General features: G+C 43.6%; 1 protein-coding gene across 7 annotated transcripts in view; it reads right to left on the bottom strand.

Annotated features, from left to right (window-relative positions):
• Positions 1-15,720, bottom strand: part of TRANK1 (tetratricopeptide repeat and ankyrin repeat containing 1) — an 87,369-nt gene that overhangs the window by 44,699 nt on the left and 26,950 nt on the right. For 6 of the 7 annotated variants that reach the window (XM_029241809.1, XM_029241810.1, XM_029241805.1 and 3 more), the window contains 6 exons: positions 14,290-14,440; positions 11,561-11,679; positions 8,933-9,016; positions 8,196-8,334; positions 6,307-6,438; positions 3,972-4,142 (listed from right to left, as the gene is read on the bottom strand). In XM_029241809.1, the coding sequence (XP_029097642.1) occupies positions 3,972-4,142; positions 6,307-6,438; positions 8,196-8,334; positions 8,933-9,016; positions 11,561-11,679; positions 14,290-14,440 (796 nt within the window). Of the gene's footprint in view, positions 1-3,971; positions 4,143-6,306; positions 6,439-8,195; positions 8,335-8,932; positions 9,017-11,560; positions 11,680-14,289; positions 14,441-15,720 lie in introns of those variants that run through there. The other variant, XM_029241811.1, reaches the window with a different exon arrangement.

Here is a 15,720-nt window from a genome sequence, read left to right as displayed (position 1 = left end):
CTGAACAGAAATATACCAAGCTTGACAAAAGAGACAATTAGATGCAGCTGTATAATAAACGCATGGTTGTGTGCTTCAGAATAATTAAGAAGGCGGTCAGATCAGAGAAGGGTCCTGAAATCAGAAAAGAAACCAGAGAGTGATATATCAACAACATAAAACAGCATAAAAGGAAAGGTGCTGAAACACTGACAATGGTAGCCCTGGGTCAGCATCTCTGGGTAGGTACGGGTGATTTGTTTATTACTCTGAACTTGTCTGGTTTTTTTCTAAATTTTCTATAAGCTTAATAAGAGAGAAAAGAAGCATCAGGATATAGAATTGCTTATACATGATAATCACAGGTTTTTAAAAAAGATGACTACATAAGTACTGAACAACAACCAAAAGACTGGATAAAAATATGCCAAGGTGTAATTACAATAAATTTTTGTTTTTATATAAAATGAAATTTTTATAAATTTTCTACAATGATCATATTTAGTAGATATATACAAGCAGATTTGAAATTAAAAATTAAAACTACAAGAGATCTTCTGAAGCTGCAAGCACTCAGAAGTGTTAGAAAATAGAAATAAATCATTTCAAAGAGATTTTGTTTTTGCATGAAATCTTCCTTTTGAGCTAAAAAAGGTGAAACTGGTAAGTTTTATTACATATATTTTATCAATTGAAATTTATGTAACCATCTCATTTTTATAAAAGAAAATAAAAAATGTGTAACTATAAATGCATGGAATAAGAGTAAATGACTAAATCACAACTATACTAATTTTTTCAGGCAGGTGGGCTTATGCAGAATTAATATTTTCTTGTTTTCCTTTCCTACATTTTGTAAATTTTCTTTTTTAAAAAAGAATCTATTGCTTTATAATGAGGAAGAAGTATCATCAATACCGCACATCTGCATTTACTGAAAACAGGGCATTGTGTGGTGCTGAGGGATTTGAGGATGACACACCATGGCCTCTGAGTCACAGGCTCCGTTTACGCGGGGAAACAGACACACAGAGAAGGTCCGCATCCTCTTAGTGCAGAGCTAGAGGCGCCTTCACAGAGCAGAAAGCAGCTGGCGCCCAGGGGAGGACCAGAGAGAAAGGCTTCAGAGGCCTGGATTCGTTCTCACTCTGAAAGGCCACGCACTAGTGAATCAGAGAAAATCACAAACAACTGCGAGAAAAACAAAGACTCCAATCTCGTTGGTCCTGAGGACAGTCGAGCATCAGCTGCTGGAGAAGGTGGACATGCTGCCATCTAGTGGTGGCTGTGAGAGGCTGGGAAAGACAGTTACGTAACCCTGACCACTCAGGTTCACACCCCCACCCTGCCCACTCCCGGTGGGCTCTGGCTTCCCCCAGCAGCTAGTGAGAAAGGCAGCATCAGCAGATATTTACGATTCTATTATACCAGGAAACTGAAAAAAATCAAAACTTTAAAAACAAAAACAAAAGTGCATGACATGCTAAAGTCTACAGCATTCTAAGAATTAAGATTAGAATTAATGAACAATAAATTTGCAAGCTCATCAGCCATTTTCTACCATTCATTGGTGGTCCTTCTCTAAAAGTTTATTTTAAAACCTTGAAATTCATTGGCAGAGAAATCTGTCTGGTTAGTTTCAATTTCTCCAACAGTAGAAACCATCCCGAAACTGAGGTTACAGGTATAAGCTCTCAGGAGGCCTCTCACAGTAATTTATTAATTACACCACCTCACAGAATTACAATTACAATTCCTTAAAAGAGAAGTCATTTAAAAACTAAACATGACATATCACAGCTTTAAAAGAACATCCCAGAAAAACAGGACTCTGCAAATACATTTATTCCCATGTTCTCACAGAAACAACAGGAGATATTTTAAATAAATGAATAAAAATTAAAACATAGATGGGGAAACAGGGGGCAGTGTTAAAGGAAAAGCAGCTTCAATCTCCCTCACATAAAACTTTCCTGACCCTGAAAATTGCCATGATCCCCAGCCTGGCAGGGTGCCTCCCACTCTCCCCACCACACACACCCCATGTGCTGCCTACAACCTGCCGCCTACTCACCCATTCCAGTGGGGGAGTGTTTCTGGAGAAACACATCCAAATAACTTCAATAAATGCGCACTAACCATATATTAAGTATTAATAAGTCTAGTTGTTCATTCATAAATACAAACCATCCAAAGATCAGAAGATAAAATAGGAAAAGCAATAGCACAAAAGAGAAGCAAGAAGAGGGATCAACTAAGCCCCCCAAAAACATAAATAACTCACAGAAGAGAGGACAACGGTCTTTAAAAAAATTCTCACCATTCTTAAAGGCCATTCGAGAAGTGGCAAATGTCAATCAAGCACAAGTTGTCACAGATAAGAAACAGAGAACCAGAAAGAGTTCTTAGAAATGAAAACTGAGTTTCCAAATTAAAAAATGCAATAGGCAAGCTGAACTATAAAAGGAAAAGCTAAAGTCCTAGTTAAAGATCTCGAAAGAAAAAAAGGAGATAGAAGACGTTAGGGAAAGTAGAGAGACATGTTACAAATTCAGGAAGCTCATCCATGTGAAAGTGGTGGCAAAGAGATGCTGGAAGGGAACAAAATGATAGAAAATAAGTTCTCTGAGCTAAAAAAAGTTAGATTGAAAGAGGCCAGCAGGTGCCAGACAAGAAGAATGAATACGGACCCACATCTAGACACATCCCAGGGAAATTCCACAACTCTAAGGACAGAAAATTCTAAAAGGGAAAATAAATGAAACTGACATCTAATCAGTAACAGAGGCTAGAATACAAAGTTGTAAGGAACGAGGTTTTACAGAGTATTTCATAAATCTAAGAGACCCCAGATTGTCAGACACACCAGAAAATGCTGCCATTAAACTGTGACACGCCACTGATTGTGAAACACATTCGTTTCAAAGGTGGCAAAATGTGGGGGGAAAGTGCAACTGAGGATCGATAAAATACAGTGCTTATATGCAGACCAATTCTCAATCTAAGGATAAAGACATTTTCAAAAACACCGTAAGTCTACTATGCATATCTCCTCCATGAAAAACTTACTGGAGTTGGTACCTAGCAGAGTAAGAGAAAAATCTAGACAGACGGTGTGAGCCACAAGAGCCACATATGAGCGCAAGAACTAAAAGAAGCATAATATATATGTGCTGGGGCTACCATCTAAGTTAAAGTCTAAAAATATATGTGTGTACATACATTAATACACACATACACAATAATGTGTATGTATATGTTTCATCAAGCCAGGATGCTCAAAGAGTATCACATTTAAAGAGCAAAGTTTTCAGGGCATTTGGTGATTCTTTTTTATGGGTCCAACTATGCTACTATTTGTAGAAATCATACTACCATGCAAATGTGATTTAATGGTTTTCAATGTTCAGAATCAATCTATAGATGAAGCACAGAAAACCCAGAGTTAAGGAATAGGATGTAAATGACACAACTTTACTAGACAAAATTCAACAACGAGGGCTGACTTGTTGCACTTTACCTTATACAGCAATTAGTCCATATATGCCGTCCCAAACTTACAGATCAAAAAATAGAGCTATAAGTGTGGTTTTTTAAAATTTTTTTTAACATCTTTATTGGTGTATAATTGCTTTTATAAGTGTAGTTTTAATTGTTAGCTATGGTTTCTGAAAAGTGGGCTTGATTTTTGTTATCTCATGTTCTGTCTGAATTTTTTCTTTCTTACTGTGTGCATGCATGGAAAAAAAAAATCACCCTTACTGCCCAAAGGTAGACTTGCCAAGTTTCCAGAAAGTGGTAGACACTCTCACAGTAAGAGTTGCTTCATTCTATCTTTCAAAAAAAGCAAACAAGTTTTCCAAAGACTGCGGGGGTGGGGTGGTGGTGCTCACTTCCATCTTCATGTACCAAGAAAAGATAAACTGATTTGTACCTAATGGTGCAGAACCAGTTTTGCCCCCTCTAAAAAGTTAATTCCCTGGAAACTGTACCTGAGAGGTCCTTAGAACATGCTGCCAGCTTTTCCAAGTGGCTGTTGATTTTCTCAATGGCTTTGAAGTTCTTGCTCCTCTTCAGGACATCCACGGCGGACCGGGACTGTCGATCCAGCAGAGTGGGGTCTGCCCCAAAGCTCAGGAGCATCTGCACATCGTCTGTTTGTCCTAGAGCAGGCCAAAGTGAGAAGCGGGGTGGGGTTTGTCATGGTTTCTTCCATAAGGAGACGTCCCCATGAGTGCACATCCTCCCAGTTCCCGGCCTGAGCAGCCTGGGGCAAGGGGACCAGTGTCCCTCTCTGCTTATACAAACTGATGGCCTTGGGCAATTCAGCCAAGTCCCCAGAGCAAGGAGTCCTGTGTGGAATGGGAAGGACAATAGCTTTTAAGAGGTTCAGAAGTGCGCTCCTCTCTACCTTTCTCCCCTCTCCTTGGCAACAAGCAAGGAGAGGGGGAATCTGGTTACTAGGCAACAGTTACAGCTGTAAGGATGACAGCAAGCTGTGACTTCAGATTTCTTTATTCCCTAGAGAGGAAACAGAATATACTCCCAGAAAAAAAAGCCTGTCTGGAGACAAGAGAAGAAAGTGGCAATTGCTTTTGCATCAGGGTCTTCTTGTCACTGTTTCAACCCTTGCAACCCCACCTCTGGCTACCAGCTCCATTTGCTGCTTTTTTTTTTTTTGCGGTACGCGGGCCTCTCACTGCTGTGACCTCTCCTGCTGTGGAGCACAGGCTCCGGACGCGCAGGCTCAGAGGCCATGGCTCACGGGCCCAGCCGCTCTGCGGCTTGTGGGATCCTCCCGGACCGGGACACGAACCCGTGTCCCCTGCATCGGCAGGCGCACTCTCAACCACTGCGCCACCAGGGAAGCCCTCCATTTGCTGCTTTGACATATCTATTTGCCAAGCATCAAGGTGGCTCTGTGATCACAGGTGCAACAGATTTCAGAATGTAACAGGTGTATCCCTGGAGGTACCAAGACTTAAGTGAGCACAGAGGTTAAAGGAATCAATGCCCAATTCCCAGCTTCCATACCCGTGCTTTCCTAAAATTCACCACCTTAACAAAGCACCTCTACTCCAGGTATCGTCCTGCTGGTGATGCTCTCCTTCCCCATCTCCCCAGTCACAGCTGCTTTTCTCCCACTTTACAAAAATAAGACAAAATTAAAAATTCATACTTCTTACCCATCAAGTACCTCACTGTGATAGGCAGAATTCTCAGACAGACCCTGAGATTCCCAACCCCTGGCGTACACACACCTTCTCCCAGTTACCCATTTTAATACTAATCTAAACTCTGCTATGATGAGACTTTGCAAATGTATTTAAGGTCCCAAAGCAGTTGACCTTAAGGTAGGGAGATTATCCTGGCCTGATCACATGAGCCCTAAAGGTCAAAGGTTTAGAGGTCAGAGACAGAAGAGGGCAGAGATTCAAAGTATGAAGAATCTGATGCGCAAGAAGTTTTCCCCTGCTGGCTTTGAAGACAGAGGAGGCCATAGGACAAAGAATGTGTGCGATCTGTAGAAGCTGACAGCCAGCAAGAAAACGGGACCTCTGTCCTACAACTACGAGGAACCGGATTCTGCCACAATCATGTGAGCTTGAAGGAAGGGCTGGAACTCCAGATGAGAATGCAGCCTCAGCCAGTACCTTGATTACAGTCTCAAGAGACACTGAGCAGAAAACTCAAGTCATATCATGTCAGACTACTAACCTACAGAGTTAGAGTGTCATTTTAAGCCACTAAGTTTACGGTGATTGGTTACATAGTGTAGAGAACTCATGCAATTACCAAAGTATTTCCCCAAAGGAGGTGAAAGCTCTTGACCTCCAGAGTATCAACCTAAGGGAAAATCAAGTAGCTGCCAAGCCCCTTTTAAAAGGCACCATGACACATCCTTCTCTCACCTCCCTCCAAAATTATTTTTTTTAACAATTACTTACAGAAAATTTAATATATTTATGTTGCTTTGGTGATCTCTATAGTAATAATAATTTTGTAATAATTAAATCCAGAAAAAAATTAATGCTTAGAGTCTTAAATCACAGCAAGTTTTTTTAAAATTTAAAGCTATGTAAGTACTTTTGCTCAAGAAGAGTATCACTGGATAAGACTTTCAAGGATAAAATACATTAGAGTATACTTCTTTCTGAAAAGCAAACTGAAAATATGATCCAAAAAAAAAAAGAGTACATAATTTGATATTTTTGACTATTAAAGCCTGTCACGGGATGGCAAGGGTAAAGCGGTCAGTTGCGTGGGTTCCCTAGCGCCTGAAGTCACTCCACCCACAGCACAGCTCTGAGGGGTGCTGCCACTTACGCTTGGCGAGGTACCCTGGGGAGTGGGCGGCAACCACGTGCAGGACGGTACGGCCATCCTCGTCCTTCTGGTTGATGTGACCTTTCCACTCGGGCTTGTAGTCCATTAACCACTTGAAAAGATGGTTTTCCCCTGAAGGAATGAGTTACTGATGTTATTTTCAACACACAGAAAAGCTGCAAAGCAAATCACTGTGCACCACACCGAAGGAACCCAAGGGGCATCCAACACACATTGTCACTTGCCACAAACAGGTGTGGAGACACAGAGTTTGTGCATTGAAAGGATGAGTCATATAAAGTTATTCACAGGAAACTGAAGTCAGATTCCCTAGAAGCAGAGCCTGAGACAGAGATTCTTGTATGTGTGATTTATCGACAGAGGGAGAAAGACGGGGAGGGAAGCAGGGCAGGGCAGGGGATGAAGGCAAGCAGAGATGTGGCCTTAGCTGAGTCGGCTTCAGCCTGATCCCATGGGGAGCTGTGGAGCAGGCACTGCACTACAGTGCTGACCCACCTTGAGGCAGGAGCTCACCTTTTGTACCCCGGTGTCAATCAATCCAGAGCTACAGAACCGCCTCCAGAGAGGGACATGGTGCCTATTGACAAAGAGCAGCTCCCTGGCAAAGGAGGCAGCTGTGGTGCAGCAGGTGGGGCTGGGGACACTGGTCGTAAAGAGAACCTGGGCAGGGCAACAATCATTACCCCACTACATTACTATCAACAGGACAGACATTTCAAACTCTTTCCAAAGACTCCTTCCTTGTAAGTCCTGGAAAGCCACATAATTCTGCCAACTCTGTGGACACCATTTGTCACCATGTCAGTTTTCCTCTGAGAGACAAATCGGGGATAAACTTGAAGACTTGATCTCATCCACACCTGCCTCTAACCGCAGGAGCAAACTTAAAAAGTAGACACAGAGAGGAATTGTGACTTTCATACCCAGAGGCACACCTAATTTGAAACTGGGAGGATTGGATCAGATTGCTTGTAATCAGACTTCATACTTTTAAATGTTTTATCCACTGTATGAGAGTGAAACCTTTTATGGATTCTCCAACAGATGAAATGTATCACGATAGGGCAAATCTGGCTGAAGCAAAGATGGGGGCTCAGGTCTTCAAGCCACTGGCCACCCCCACTCCCATCCTGAGGAGATGCTACAGCCTAAAAGAGGAAGACAGTGTAGACAAGTTCTCTTGGCTCCTTCTGGCTCTAAGATAGTGTGGGTCAGTGTCCAACAGTGAAGCTACATATGCTTAGAAAAGAAAAACAGACTTCTATCTAAAGTGTAAATGTGGATATTGTATGTGTGTGTTTTAATGATAAAAATATTTTAAAATTCAAATCCTATAGCCAGGTGGTGAAGACTAAAAAAAGACAAATTATATATACACATATGAAAATAGGATTCCTTTAAAAGAACCACAAGCAAACTGTATCAGCAATAGCCAGTGTTCCCCTTGGGGTTTCCCCCCTCCCACTCCCCACAGTAGTTGGTCCTCTAGTTGAGAGAATATGAACTCGGAAGAAGACCATGGCTGCCTTTGCCACCGGGAGGAAACTCCCTCCACAGCTTCCCTGAGAGCTCTGTCCAGCAAAGGCTGTCTGTCCCAAGGCCTGTCCTTGAATCCCAGGGCTCCACTCTGCCGCCAGGATCTGTCTGAGAACACAGCATCCTTTCAGTGTGGGCCTCTAGCTATGAGGTCCCGGGAGAAGGAAAAATGATGCTGTTTCCCTGCTGCCTTCATTCATCTGAATGATCAAATCATGAACTATTCAAATCATCTGAATATTCCACATTCTGGTTTCACTTGAGCTAAGCACAGTCCCTGAGGTCCAAGCTGGAGGACAGCGTGGAGGGCGCACCGTCAGGAGAGAACTCACTGGCCTGGATGCAGAGGCGCATGAGGGCGTGCAGAGGGTACGGTCCTATGGTCTCGATGCTCGCACCAATGGAGATGAGCCACTGGACTAGCCTGGGCACCTGTTCCATTTTCTCATAAAGTCCGAAGAAGACACATTTCTGGAGAAAAAAAAAATACACAGGAAGAATTATGGCAGTGGCCATATCAATATGAAACTTCAAACTCCTTCCCCATAGAGTTTGGGGTTCTTTTTCTTCCAGTTTTATTGAGATATAGTTTGACATACAGCACTGTATATATTTAAGGTGTAGAGCAGAATGATCTGGCTTACCTACATCGTGAAACGATGACCACAAGTTTAGTGAACATCCATCATCTCATATAGATACAACATTAAATTAAAAAAAGAAAAATTCTTTTTGTGATGAGAGCGCTCAGGATTTGCTCTCTCAACAACTTTCATATAGAACATACAGCCGTGTTCATTCTATTCATCATGTTGTACATGACATCCCTAGGACTTATTTATCATATAATTGGAAGTGGTTACCTTTTGACCGCCTTCATCCAATTCCCCCTTCTCCCACCCCCCACCCATAAAGTTTAGAATCAGTAAAACCCTGATTAGCTGTGGCCCCAGCCTAAGATTACTATAAATAACAAATTTGCAGTGAGGTGGCTGAAGGGGAAGGTCCCAAACACCACAGTCCAGAAGTGGCCTGACTTGAAACCGTATGTGTCAAGAAGCCACCTTACCTCAAAGAGACTTTTCAGTGATAAATTTGGGACGTGGAGATTTCTCGGTAGCCGGTCTTTTCTCTCTGACAGAAGTAGAAATGACTGATGAAAGGGGAGAAACAGAAAAAGCTGGAACAATAATGGTCTCCACATGGGTTATTAGAACAAAATTAATCTTAAGCTTTAAAACACAGAAACAAAAAAACAGAACAAGACACCCTCTAGCCCTGTCTCTTTGTTTAAGTCACCTGCCAAGCTCTTCAGCCTGAGCCATGATAACCAAAGTGTCTCTGTCTGGCAAACTTCCTGTTGGTGCTGAGAGCTAAGCTCTCTCCACCTTCCCTCAAAGCCTGCTGAGGACAGGAGCAGCCGATGGTGGGCAGCATTGGGACAGTACAGGGGCAGGGAAGTAAAGAAGTAATTTCCTGCAAAGTTCTTAAAGCTTAGCAAGTAGAAGAATCAAATCCTTTTGAAATAGCCCACCCCAATTAATTCTTTAGCACATTACTGCTATTTGAGGTCCACAAGACCCTATCGAGTGGTGTGCTGGGGCAGCTCCTGTCAGTGAGAGCTCACTGTGCACATCTCTTCCCAAATGTGAGTCCTCCAGTTGACTTAGCAGCTTGAAATCGGCCATTGAAATCGAGAGAATTTACACTACAGGAAGTGGCAAATGCCACAGATCAGGACTTTTTTTTTTTTTTTTTCCTCAGAAAGTCTGTTGTTAAACCACTGACCCTAAACTGAACCCCAGAGAAGTTAAGCAACTTTCCCTAGGTCACACAGAGAGCAAATCCTGAGAGGCCCCTACTGGGATCATCCAGGTACGCCAGCTGGTCCAGGAGTTCTAGGCTTGGCATGGCCATGACTGGAGACCCAGTCTCAGAATCCACGTCCCTGACATATGCTCTTGCCGGTGGGCGTGGCACCACAGGGACTCAGTCTATGGCTACATCTTGCTTCCAGCTTCTTTCAGTTTGATGCCCACTCTTAACTGCTCACCCTAAACAGATCCCACTGCCCAGACACTCCCAGATGACAGGTTCAGGGCTCTGACAATCCTGATGGCTGGCCTGGCTTTTACAAGGTGCCTCTGTCTGCAGTGTTTGAAAATGGCCTAGGCTCCACTGCTGGTAGGATATGGGACCACCACTTGGGCTGGATTCCTGGGCCTCCATGGCTGGCTGGGTGATAGCCCGTCAGGAGCTACTGGGTTCCCACTCCCTCCCTCCCCACATAGACTACGGAGCTCTATTCACATTCATCCCACGTGGGGAAGAGGGGACGTAAAACGTTCTTTCCTGGGGGCTGTAAATGGAACTACTTTCCTGTTAATGAGGCCTAGGTCCTCCCACTCACAGATCTACCCTAACACTTGGAATCACAGAATTTTAGCACTTTTTAAAATAAAACTAGAAAGACCTCTTAGTTTACCCATCTTATCGGAAAAGAGAAGATCCCAGATTTCTTGTTAACAGGGCCCCGGTTTCTGATTTCTGGTTCCCCAAGAGTGCAGCCTGCTTTCCACCCCCTCACTGCCACGTTCTCGAGACTGTAATATGGGGATGTGCTTCTGGGAGCCCCTGGCCAGACTTTAGGGGGTTCCCATGAACTCCCTGAAGCTACACTCGTAAATTGTGTGTATGTGTGTGTGCAAAGAGAGTCCCATCGATTTCATTAGATTCCCAATAGCACCCGTGACCTTCTCAAAAACCGAAGAATCCCGTATCCTACAGTCATCCAGCCTTCCTGGGTCCAGAGTCCTTACAGGCTGCCCTTGCAGTCCAGACTTTTCTGGACTGCCTGGCTTTAAAAAGCCTGCAGGTCCTTTCTAACCAAATTCCCAGCCTGGGCCAGCCCATTCTCAAGAGCGCTTATAGGCTGCCGTCAATGACAGCTACTACTCATTGGGCACTGAGCATACAGGTGCCAGGTGTTATAAAACCCCTTTGGCTCAGTGTCTGGCACACTGTAAACCCTCAATGAACATTATTATCAGGTGCTTTTGGTCCATTATTTCTAATCCTCACCTCAACCGGGAGGGAAAAGGTTTATATCCTGCAACTTCCAAATGAGGAAATGAGGCTCAGAGAGGAAGGAATTAGCCCAGACTAGACTGGGGAGGATTTGGATTCAGGGAGGCACCTGTGTGGCAGTGAAGCCCAGCTTCCACAGTCCACTGGGCTCCTCCATCCTATGGATTCCTGGCTCTGGGTTCAGGTCCTACAGCCTTGCTGCTTCCTGAGGGTAACAGTCCCTTTAAATCATACAGCAACCCTCTGAGAAACACAGGCACGTTATCAGGCCTTGGCTAGCAAATGCCGTATAAAGAGGATTATGAAGATGAATAGGCAATTGTTTATCTCCCTCATTCCACATCACCATTAGCATCTGGACTTTACACTTCTTTGATGACAGTGGAGACACAGCCAAGAGTGAGGTGGCCACAAACTGTTTTCCTAGCTTAAAAAATGGAAACTGGCGAACCAATATATCTCAGTGACTTTTCATCTTTAATGAGGTTAAAGTTTAAAAGTTACTTTGGCATCAAGATAAGCAAGTACTAAATTATAATCCCCCAGTGCCAGCAGAAGGAAATCGTTTAAGCAAGAATGTACTTTCCCCACAAGATCTCTTTTCACTTACATGCCATAATCCTTTCTTTGCCAACTTTTCTATTACAGATTGCCACACTTCAGTTGAGAATCCAGTAGTGAAAATATAATCAAAGCAGGGCAAGAAACTTTGCAAAACAATAGGGTCACCTGAAAGAAAGTTCCAGAATTTAGAAATTTTAACTTAGAGAAAGTCTAGAACATCTAGGAAAAGGTCCTCCAATTAAGACCACACATAGACAAATGATAAATTTAAGATAGCAAAAAGAAAAGAGAACTGGGAATTCCCTGGTGGTCCAGGAGTTAGGACTCCATGCTTTCACTGCACGGGGCAAGGGTTTGATCCCTGGTCGGGGAACTAAGATCCTGCAAGCCACGTAGTACAGCCAAAAAAAAAAAAAAAAAAAAAAAGGAGGGGCCATATAGGGGTGGGGGAGTGGGAGGTACAAACTACTGGGTATAAGATAGACTCAAGGAAGTATTGTACAACATAGGGAATATAGCCAATATTTTGTAATAACTGTAAATGGAAAGCAACCTTTAAAAACTGTATAAAAATTTTTAAAACTTTAAATTAAAAAAAAAGGGCCTTTTCAAAGTATATAAAATCCTATATAACTGAAGTGGTAAAATCATTTTAAGTTTGGGTGAAACTGTCCCCTAAGGCAGCACAATGTGACCTAACACTCACTTAGCTTCTCTATTTGCCAAGCCCAGTGATGGGTGTTATACTAATCCCTCAAACAAACCAATAAGGCAGTGCCTATTACCTCCATATATGGAGGAGGAAATGGGCGCTTAAGGGAAGTTATAAAACTCACTTCCTTTAAGAAAGGTGACAGGGGCTTCCCAGGTGGCGCAGTGGTTGACAGTCCGCCTGCCGATGCAGGGGACGTGGGTTTGTGCCCCGGTCCGGGAAGATCCCACGTGCCGCGGAGCGGCTGGGCCCGTGAGCCATGGCCGCTGAGCCTGCGCGTCCGGAGCCTGTGCTCCGCAACGGGAGAGACCACAACAGTGAGGGGCCCGCGTACCGCAAAAAAAAATAAAGAAAGGAAGAAAGAAAGAAAGGTGACAAATGTCATTTTCATCCAACAGTGAGAAATTATGAGAAATGAGATCAAGCTTCGTGGCTTATCGTGCAGCTAGTTCATGACAAAACCAAGACGGGAACCCAGGTCGAGCAGCTCTTTGAGTCAATTTGCACTCTTTCAAGCTAGTGGCCTTTTGCATCTCATGACCCTGCAAACTCGTGGATGCGAACATCCAAGGCAACAGGTCAGGGGCCAGAATAACATGGCACCTCTTCTAGGATTATCAATTTCCAAAAATGAGTAAATAGCAAAACATATATTGTATAAAAAAGATATACAATTTTCATAAATACATTTTTCAAAATTTAGAAATTGGGCCACGGGCATAACATTCATCCTCCAAACAGGTATACTTTGGTAGAAAAGTCTGGGATGCGTTACCCTAAGAAATCCTGTTAACTGCCCCCCTCAGGATCCAGATTTCTTAGAGGGGCAGTCACCAAGAGACAGTTGTCTGGAATTCCCATAACTCTGGCCTGGCTTCTGACAGAACAGTGGCTTTTAAAAGACACAGAGAACAATGAGGAAGTGTAGGGAATGGGTCAAGCCATCAGGTTCAGAGGAAAGGGAAGCAGGCTTTAGTCACTGTCGGCAAAAGGCTGACGGGAAAACTGCGACCCATTAGCACCTATCTGGACACCTATTTCTCTGCCAGGAGACACAGCTGAGCCCACCTCTAACCCCTTCCCACCCACTGCCTGACACTGCTCTCTCCCCTTCTCTGTGCTGAACTTCCCAAAATCTGTAGGATCCCATCCACAGAGCACAAAAGTTGCTTTCCCACAATTGCAATGGGAAGAGCTGGATCTGTATCAGTTGAATCTATCGTCAGCAGTGATTTCCCCATTTCTGAAGCTGAGAGCATTTTCCAGCAATTCTAACATGTGTCATTGTTCACATTCTACCATCTGTAGAATCGGGGCATGTGCTGCTATTGATGCTGTCTCAACGGCAGAACATAAATTAGTGGCGCATCTTAAATTAGTGCAATCTTAAATTTGACCAAACACAGTATTTGAAAACAACAGCCTGACCATTGGCAGAACTTTAGACTGCGCTGTGATAACCAGGGAAAGAGCTCCTTTGTCCCTGGCAGGGAGCATATTACATTGTGTTTCAGAATTGTCTATTTTTGCCAATTCCAGGCCATGGACAAAGCCATCTCACAGGCCAGGTCTTCAGACTAATAACCCAGTAAGTGATGCAAACCGCCACCCCCCGCCCAACCTGGTGTGTCCCTCGTAGACTGTCAGCTTCCACAGGCCCCTCCCTCAGCCTTTTCAGATTGGTTTTATAGCAAACAGGAACATTTTCTCGACACACTGGAGAGATACATGCAAAAATCACGTAAAACACGTAGTATAAGCAGGGAAATCCCTATGGCTAGCAACACAGAAAACTTAAGAAGTCTGAAACAAAACTGGAAAATTGGGACAGCTTTAAGTGATTTGTGCAAAAGGACCCAGTTGTTTTCACAAAGGCCCCAGCCAACAAAGCTTCCCATGTGCTTTCTAGTGTAAAAACCAGTTTCATTCAAGCTACATAAATGAGCCACAAAGAAAAACACCCTGTAATTATCTCCCCAGAAACCTGAGTCCCCAGGAGGCTTTCAAAGAAATCACAAGCACTTTAAAAGAAAGAGGGTGGGCCTCCCCCAGTCCTGACTTACTGCCCATGGTGGTGAAGACTCCCACCAAGAAATCAGCAACCTGGGTCTGGTCCTGGCCGCTTTGCACGAGTCTCAGACCCTTGAAAAACATGTGAGCAGCTTCATAAGGCTGGAGCAACCGCAGCAAGGAATAACCAGCTCGGTAGTATCCCTGCAACGAAGAAAAGCAAAACCGTTAACACACCCATCTTTTCTGACCTGCTGCTGAAGGCAAGATTGAGGCTGTGAGGAAACAGACTGCAGGAGTCTGACTTCTAGGTACATACAGATTTCTAACAAGCTCTGGATACAGGATTTCCATTGTTCCTGCCATTTTTTAACTGGCAAGAAAATAATCCCTTTCAAGTCCATGACATGTACAGCATCTAACATAGGACCCAGAGAGAAGGGAGCAGGCCTGGTTCCAATGACATGTGTGGTTTATGTATTCATGCTTCAAATCGCAGCCTGGCCAAGAAGGGAGGAATGAAACCAATCCTACGAATACAGTGTTCTGGAGAAGAATGAGATTGTCATGTCAGCACAGGAGTTGTTCCCTGCTCCTTTCAATCAAAGTAAACACAATTTCCAATGGTAATGACAAGCACTGAGGTTTACCCAGCACCACATTATAGGCAACATACACCAGAGGCCAAAAAATTTTTTTGGTTTCTGGAGAGAGAGGAAAATTACAATGATTAATACAAGAAAATGGTCAGTTTTGCCTGTATACAAACTGTCAAACTCTTGAGAAGGAACAAAATGATTCGTACTGCTTTCCCCACTTTAACCATCAAAAAGAATCAGTATCAAGAGGTACCAAAACAATTTTCTGTCTAAGATAACACAAGGTGTTCACCAACTGGGTTCATAAAAAAGCAAGTACCTGAAATTCCACTTAATACCAAATCCCTGATTATTTACTGATTTGTTTTCACCGTCATTTAAAAGTCTAAAACAGTAGATAACAATCAGAAAAAGGAAAGAAAAAAAGGTGTTCCCCCTGCCCCAACCAAGCAAGCTGGTACAGAATTTCCCATTTCTTTACCTTCTAGTTCTAAGTTTCACCTTTTATTTTGGAGGGAGGTGAAGGGGATCAGAATACATCACCCCAAAATGTGACACTTTGGCATAAGGATTCTTTTAGGCTGAAGGCCTCCGAGATTCAACAGATGCAGAAAGAAGCCTTCCTGGGACTTCCCTGGTGGCACAGTGGTTAAGACTCCACACTCCCAATGCAGGGGGCCAGGGCTCATTCCCTGGTTAGGTAACTAGATCCCACATGCATGCCAAAACTAAGAGTTTGCATGCCACAACTAAGAAGCCCATCTGCCACAACTAAGGAGCCCACATGCTGCAACTAAGGAGCCTGCCTGCTGCACCTAAAGACCCAGCACAACCAAATAAGGAAGGAAGGAAGGAAGGAAGGAAGGAAGGAAGGAAGGAAGGAAG

Source organism: Monodon monoceros, unplaced genomic scaffold (genome assembly GCF_005190385.1).
Source record: "Monodon monoceros isolate NGI ecotype Baffin Bay Population unplaced genomic scaffold, NGI_Narwhal_1 Super_Scaffold_3, whole genome shotgun sequence".
In the NCBI taxonomy this organism is placed as follows: domain Eukaryota; kingdom Metazoa; phylum Chordata; class Mammalia; order Artiodactyla; family Monodontidae; genus Monodon; species Monodon monoceros.
This window is presented reverse-complemented; position numbering and strand designations above follow the sequence as displayed.